Source organism: Neophocaena asiaeorientalis, unplaced genomic scaffold (genome assembly GCF_003031525.2).
Source record: "Neophocaena asiaeorientalis asiaeorientalis breed wild unplaced genomic scaffold, Neophocaena_asiaeorientalis_V1.1 scaffold648, whole genome shotgun sequence".
Taxonomy (NCBI): domain Eukaryota; kingdom Metazoa; phylum Chordata; class Mammalia; order Artiodactyla; family Phocoenidae; genus Neophocaena; species Neophocaena asiaeorientalis.
Genome location: NW_020172781.1, coordinates 1,181,081 through 1,188,342, shown reverse-complemented (window position 1 = coordinate 1,188,342; position 7,262 = coordinate 1,181,081). Strand labels below are relative to the sequence as shown.

At 54.3% G+C, this 7,262-nt stretch overlaps 1 protein-coding gene across 1 annotated transcript in view; it reads right to left on the bottom strand.

Annotated features, from left to right (window-relative positions):
• Nucleotides 1-6,750, bottom strand: part of TBX5 (T-box transcription factor 5) — a 43,435-nt gene extending 36,685 nt beyond the window's left edge. Inside the window, exons 1-4 of the mRNA XM_024741544.1 lie at nt 6,604-6,750; nt 4,878-4,972; nt 2,637-2,756; nt 1,654-1,801 (exon numbers count right to left, since the gene is read on the bottom strand). Of these exons, the coding sequence (XP_024597312.1) occupies nt 1,654-1,801; nt 2,637-2,756; nt 4,878-4,972; nt 6,604-6,750 (510 nt within the window). The remainder of the gene's footprint in view (nt 1-1,653; nt 1,802-2,636; nt 2,757-4,877; nt 4,973-6,603) is intronic.
• Between the last annotated feature and the right edge of the window lie 512 nt (nt 6,751-7,262).

Sequence of the window (7,262 nt, the reverse complement as noted above, 5' to 3'; positions counted from 1 at the left end):
CCTAGAAACGCCCCCCCCCCCCCCGCCCCTTTCCTCTCCCTTCCTACAGCGTAGAAGGGGAATAGGCCTTCCTTCTCTCTTCTCCAGTGGTCAACAGTCCGATCTCACACCAACCACGTGTACAGTGGCATTGAGCCCATCAGTGGAGGGCCCTGGTCTCCTTCCCACCACAGACTCAGTGCTTCAGCCCTGAGGCCCCACAAGAACGGATTTCTCATCTGGACCTTCACAAACTGTCCTCCCTCCGGATCAAATGCATTTGTACCCCATCCCCTCACGTCCCCAAACTGGGAACCCTGTGTGTTGATTCTCCAAAGTGGCAGGATGCAGGTCACTTCTGCAATTAGAGAGACCTGGCCTCAAATCCCTGTTCCCAAATACAAGCTGTGTGACCTCAGGCAGGTAACCTCCCCTCCCCCAGACTCCATATAAAGGCTGTGTGTTTCCACCCTCCTCTCTAGGCTACTATGAGGATCAAATGCCCTAAGAGAGCCAGCCTCCTTGTTTGGTGGAATCATCAAACTAAGAGTTGTAAACTCTGAATTCAGAGACTGCGTTCTGTCCCGGTGATTATTTCCAGTGAAGAGATTTAGGGACATTTTCCCTCAAATCAGTGTTCTGTTCATTTGTTTTTCTTTGGGGGAAGAGAGGATGATACCCTATAGAGAATCTACTAGAAGCTACGCATTCTCTTGGAGGGTGGGGGACTGCACACTCAAGATCCTGCAGTTTCAGGGAGCTCATCAGGCCCCTCTCTCTCGGGGCCAGTCCAGATTCCAGGTGAAGGGCCCTGATCTTGGTTGGCCCACTCTGGGCATGGTGGGAGGAGGGGGGAAAGCTGGAAGTTGGGAAAAAAAACAGATAAACCCAAGAGCGTCGAGCTAAAAGGGGCAGGAGTACCGGAGTTCGCCTCTGGTGGGTTGGTTTCCCCATCTGTAAAAGAGGAAGCAGGGGGCCTCAGGTCTCCCTTTCAGCCGGAACATCCCCATAATATGGCAGGATTTGCAAGGAGGTAGGTAAGGTATACAGCTCCCATCGTGGTCCAGCCTCTGCAGTCTGTGCTGAGTACCTGCCGAGCTAGAGGACCCATGTTTTTCTGCAGGGCTGAAACACTACTCCCCACCCCTAATCACAGATGAGGGTGAACGAACAGGAATTCCAGGCCCAGAATGAGCTGCCTTAGTCACCCCATGACCCCTGTCCCTCAGCAAAGGCAGGTGGGTTGGGTACTGGCAGCAGGGATGCAGGGTGAGAGCCCCAGGCCAGGAGACCTAGGGGGCTCGATCGCCAGCCACCCAGGAAAGACACACCCAGAGCGTGGACTAGTGGACCACAGGGAGGACTGCAAAGGGGAGATGTCTGGGTAGGAGAGAGGTGGAGACAGCCAGGAAGAATTAGAAGGCGTGAGAAATAAGAGAAAAGGAAAGAGAGATGAGAAAGAGGAGAGAAAGGGGAAGAGAAAGGAAGGCCAGGTCAAGAAGGGAGAGAGAGTAAAAGACCAAGGCAGGTGAAATGGAGCAAAGAAAGAGGCATGGGTGGGCGTGAGGAACGAAGAAGAGAGAGACAGTCCTGGAGAAGAGGGAGAGGAGAGTCAGGTGAGGAAGAGAAGGTGTGAACCTGAAGATACAAGGAAGAGCTGCACGAGGTACTCACATGCCCAAATGGGTCCAGGTGGTTGTTGGTGAGCTTGAGTTTCTGGAAGGAGACGAGCTGCCGCATCCAATGCGCCCCAGTGGCCGGCGAGTCCGGGTGCACGTAGAGGCGGCCCGGCATGGCGGGCTCCGCTTTGCCCGTCACAGACCTAGACCAAGGAGAGGCGCCACCCCCCCTAGACTTAGTGCACCGCGGTGCCGGCTGGTTCTTGAGCAAAGCAACGGCTGCTGACTACGAGAATGATCTGGAAATGGCCTGACCCTCAGGTCTTGCTTGGGCATCTGCAATGCCAGATGCGCAGAAAGCCTGGAGCTGGTGTCCAGGCGAGCGCTCCCACCACCGCCGCCGCCGCCCGGCTCTTTCTCCTTCCACCTAATTCCTCCCCCAGCACCGAGGGCGCCGTGGGGAGCCTCGCAGCGTCTCTCTGCCCATGAACAACTGGCGGGTTCTGGAAGCCTGGATGTGCAAAAAAGTCTCGGGAACACTCCTTGAGGGCTTTCCAAAGGGGCTTCGCCTTCAAGCCTCTGCACTCTTGGCAGCCGCGGGAGCAACGTACCCAAGGAATGCGCCTCTCCTCTCTTGCCTGTTTAACTCAAATACCCCGGACTGATTTTGCAATTTCATAAAAAAGGCATGTTCAAAGCAGGTAACTCATAAAACATAACTGTTAATGGTTTATGCCCCCAGAAACAGCTCCAACGCTTGGTAACAATGCCCTTTTTAAAAATCCACAACCCTCCAGTGCAGCATCAGACATCGGCACTTTACTTCCTCTGATCCTCAGTTTTCTCGTTTATAAAATGGGGGCTAATGGCTGCTCTTTTTTTTCTCAGGGTGAGGTCAGGAGGATGCAGCGGAAGGGGCAGCAAAAACCTCTAGCACACAGTAGGAGCTCAAAACAATGTTTATTGGTTCAGTGGGGAGAGGGAAGTTTGGTCTGCACGGTCCTCCCTGCCTTCCCCGCCAGCCGCTACGGTGCCTACCATTTATTATCTGCGAACTTGTATCTGTGGTCGTCGGCGGGAACGATGTCCATAAGAAGAATGTACTTCGTTTTGGGATTAAGGCCGGTCACCTTCACTTTGTAACTGGGAAACATCCGCCTAGGACAGACGAGGAGGAGACACAGAGGCAGAGGGAATTAATGCAAACATTCTGAAGAGCGCGTCCACAGATTTTAATGGAAGAATCGATAGTGGACGAGAAACGCGGCCCCTGCTCCGCTCTTGCCAAGATCCATCCCAGGTTTCCCTCCAAGTTATGGGGAGGAGAAAGGCCAAGAGATGAGAAAGCAGGCTGGGACTATACCTATCTACAAGAGGAAATAGAAAGCAGAAGGCGAGGACTTCTACAGACTGGTTTCGAGGAAGCCCTGAAAGGGACCCCTCATTTCAACTCTTGCTAAAGACTCTTTTCAGAACCAGACACCTACTTTTTAAATTTGGGGGCAGGAAAAGGCTTGTTAGAAAAAAAAAAAAAAGGAAAAGAAAAAAGTTGGCTTCCTCCGCCCAGCCAGGTGCTTTGGGCGCTCTGAGCAGCGCTGCGCGTCACGTGGGCACCCAAGTGGGTGCTCCCTGGGGCTGCCCGCGCGTGGGTGCCCACGGCACGTCCCGGCTTCACTCCGCCCCCAGGATACAGCTCGGTGCGTGACCTCTGACACGAGTGTCGCGCAGGAATTTCTCCCTAAATGCCCCCGCCGCATCTCCGAGGCGCCTGGCACTCCGCCTTAGAGAGTCCAAACGCTTTGGCCCTCCTCAAAGAAATTTAGTTTCGGAAGGAACCGAGCCGTGCGCGAGGATCTGGTGCTTGGAAGGAGGTTCCGCCGCCCCGCGTGTCCCGTGCCCGGCTCCCTCTCCGCGCACAGGCGCACCCCCCCGTCTCCATCCGGCCTCGGGAGGAGGGCGCCCCGGAAAGCAAGCCTTCCCAAGGCCGCCCGGGGCGCAAGGACCAGTTGCTGGAACCTGGCTCGCTCAGGGATGGCGGGAAGGGGTGAGTGGAGACCTCTCCCTCTGGCCTTGGAGCCTCGCCTCGCGGTGTTTATCTGCCCGAGCGAGCGCGCCTGGAGGCGGAGGCGCCGGAGGCTTCGCAGGCCTTTTATAGTTAAATCCCGTTGGCTCAGGCTTGGGAGGGAAAAAGGAGGCCCCGGCCGCCCTTTCCTTCCTCGGCGGAATGGGAAGAGGACCTGAGTTCTTTGGTATAAACAGAACGCGCCTCCTGTTCGCTCGGGCCGAGCGGGGGAGCACACATTGTTTAATTTCAAATAATAATAAATGTCACTGTTGTCAGTTTATTGCGAGAGGCTTGGGCTGCAGAAGCGGTGGTCGTCTGGCGAGGCGGCTCCACCCGCCCCTTTCACACACTCGGTGGCTTCGGCCTACCGGATGCTCGGCTTCACACGCCTGCTGTGAGCAGACTGGGACTTTCTGCCCTCAGGGACGCGGAGGGCCAGTCCAGCACACGTAGGGACGTGGCGGGGTTGTCCCCGCACCCGGGCGCACTCAGACGCTGAGATACCGAGTTGCACGACCCTCCTACCCCCTCCCCCAGAAGTCTCGCATTTCTAGCTAAAACTGTGAGCTTTCAAGAGGAACTCCGGGGTGAGTGTCTCGATGAAACGGCCGTGTTTATCGGTGTCTGTATATAGAGCCTGGCGTAGACCGGTTCCCTTTCAAAGGCTTCGCCTGCTTTCTATAAACAATGAAAGAGGTAGCGAATACATTCAATGATTCCGGGTTTGGCGATCGGGTGGGACTCTGGAACCGCTCCAAGGTCAGGGAGGGTGGGAAGGAGGGTCTGGGCCAGGAATCAAGTCTGAGATCCCATGAAACCCAAACCCCGTCTCATCTCTGTGTGTCTCTGCAACTCTCTGTTCTCCCGTTGGCTCTCCCACCTCATCCCTCCTTCTCTTATTACTAATCCATCCAGATAGCACAGCCTCCCAAGCTCTTGCTTCTTCTTATATACGAGGTGGAAGAAACGCCCAGGTCCCTGAGTTGAATCTTTCAGGCTTTTCCCCTCACAATGGGACATCACTGGAGGAATTCACCGTTCTCCTCTTTAACCAGAATAGGGTCAAATGAAATATATTCATATTCCCTCCCTCTCGCTCTGTCTCTCTCCCCCTCCCTCTCTGTTTCTATTCTCCCCTTTTACTGGTCTCCCACACCTTTCTTAGTCTCTCCCACAAGTTCCCTGTACCTTCTCCACAGAGGTGACCATCTCACCTGCCAGCCTTGGTTATGATCATTTCCGTGCCCACTTCGTGGAATTTCAGCCACAGTTCTCTTTCATGGAGAAACACCTTGATCCCTTCCATGCCCTATAAGAAGGAGAGGAAAAGTCAATGAGCCTTCCCTCCCCAAACTCCCCCAAAACACAGAGCTTTCTCTTCCTTCCCCCTCGAGCCAGTGGCTCATAGGCTGAAAACTGCCCCCAACCCACTGCAGCACTGTCTGGGCTCTGGAGCAGCCCCTGCCCTGTGTATGCTCTCTCCCGGGCAGGCCTTAACCCCACAGTGCAGAGCTGTCTCCTCCTAATGCCACCAACACAAGGCTAGAGAAAAAAAAAAAAAACCCAGCCATCAGGGTGTTCCAGAATGTGCATGGGGAGGACGGGGCTGAGAAAAAAATGGGACCAATCCCGATCCGCTTTAGCCAAGGGGCAGCTAAAAGGAAAAAAAGAAACCCAACCTCAATCTTGAAAAACCCACCTAGGATATTCTTATGTAGACACCCAGATGTCCACACGAAAATAGACAGATGTGCTGTGTATATATGCGTGTTTATTCTCACCATGGCAGTGCATATGTAGACACAGGTGAAATATAAAATTCTAAATATTTATATAATAGGTTTCCACAATCCCAAACAAAAATTAATTCTCAAACGTCTATATTAACATACCTCCTAGGCCTTCCTCACATCCAGCTTCGTTCATTTCAAGTTGTTTGGATTATGGGCAAAGCGATTTAACATTTCTACTTTCAACTACAGGTCATTTTACAAAACCCATACCAAAAAAATTACATACAAAGTCTTCGTTTCGCAATAATTTGTAAAGGTCTAACAAGTACATTTCTTTTCCCCTGAAAGAAAACCTCTTAAGTTTCTGAAAATGCGTGCCCACTGTCTCACTACAAATATACGCGCATCTTCCTGAGGTGTGAAGGGCAAAGGAGAGAGACACTGAAAAGGCCAGGAAGGACATCTAAATTCCAAAGAAGGGTTTTAGCTGTGTGCAAATATCTTTTCTGGTCAAGACACCCCGCTTCCAGCCCTCTGACACCCCATTCCAAAACCGTCAAGGTCTGCGGACGACGCCTTGAGCGCCCAGGGCGCCGGGCGTGAAGGGCACAGGGCGAGAGGCGAGGCTTCACGCTCGGCTCGGGCCCAGCTTCCAGCCAGGCGAGCCCGGGCTCCCCGCGCCCTCCCGGCCCAGCCGTGCGTGCTCCCCGCCGCCGGCCCCGCGGAGCCAGCCCACCAGGCCCCGGCCGCCAGACAAACGGTGCAGCGCGCGAGGTTGCGCGGTGGCGCGGAGGAGGCGGGAGGAGGCGAAGGCTACGAAAGATCTGAAGAGGGGTCAAGCCATCGCTCATGCCGGCCTGAAGCGGCCGCTGACCCGACCCTTAATGAGGCGTTCAAGCCGAGTTTACACCTAGTGCAGCAGGAAAGAAATGATCTGGGCCATTGTTCGCTGGCCCCAAACAGCCGGATCTTTGAGGCTCCCCTAACAACTTCAACGTATTTCAAAAATCCTCTGGCCGTAAAGATATAATCGTCACAATAAAGTGGATGGGACTATACTGGCATTTAGGGAGGCACGGCAGGGAAGGGTGGAATTGAGCAAGGATGAAAAGAAAAGGGGCAGATCATGGGCACTGCCCGCCCCCCTTGCCCAAACATTCGAAAGAGGGGCTTTGGTTCCTGCAAAGGGCCCCGAGGCCCTTCTTACCTGCTGGGTGAAGGCGGCCTGCGGGGACGACGGAGACTTGCTGGGGGCCCCTAGCGCGCTCTCGGGTTTTGAGTCACAGGGTAGATCCTTGGAGTCTGGTTCCAGGGGTGTGTGAGCCAGGCCAAAGCCCTCGTCTGCGTCGGCCATGGTGAGCCCGGGGCCCTGAGACCGCTCGGGGTCCTGCTCTGAGGACGAGAAGGAAAGTGGAGAGGAAGAAATAGAGAAGGTTGGAAGCACAGTTCTGGTGACAGGAGGGGGCAGTGACTAGGCTGCCACCCGCAGTTTCCAGCTACCAGCGCCTCCGTCCCCAGCTGAAGGAGGCTGCAGAAGGTCCCGTTATGATCATCATTACTATTACTTTAAGACCACGCACAGCCTCTTGCGAAAGACCCGCGTCACAGCGGGAGGAGGCGAGGCCCGCATCTCCCCTTCGCAGGCTCCCCCGCGATAAGCGAGCTGCCCGTCAAATTTGTCTGGACTTCTGGGAGAGCCAATAAAGATAAGGCCTGGGTATTTTTGGAAGCCATTGGGTACGAACCAAAAACAAAACAAAACACAAACCCGGTGCCCTTCTGAGATTTTTTTTTTTTCTTCATCAAATTACAAGAGGCCAGCAGAGCCCTGTTTATGAAAACTCACAAGAGGAATATTTTTCTGCA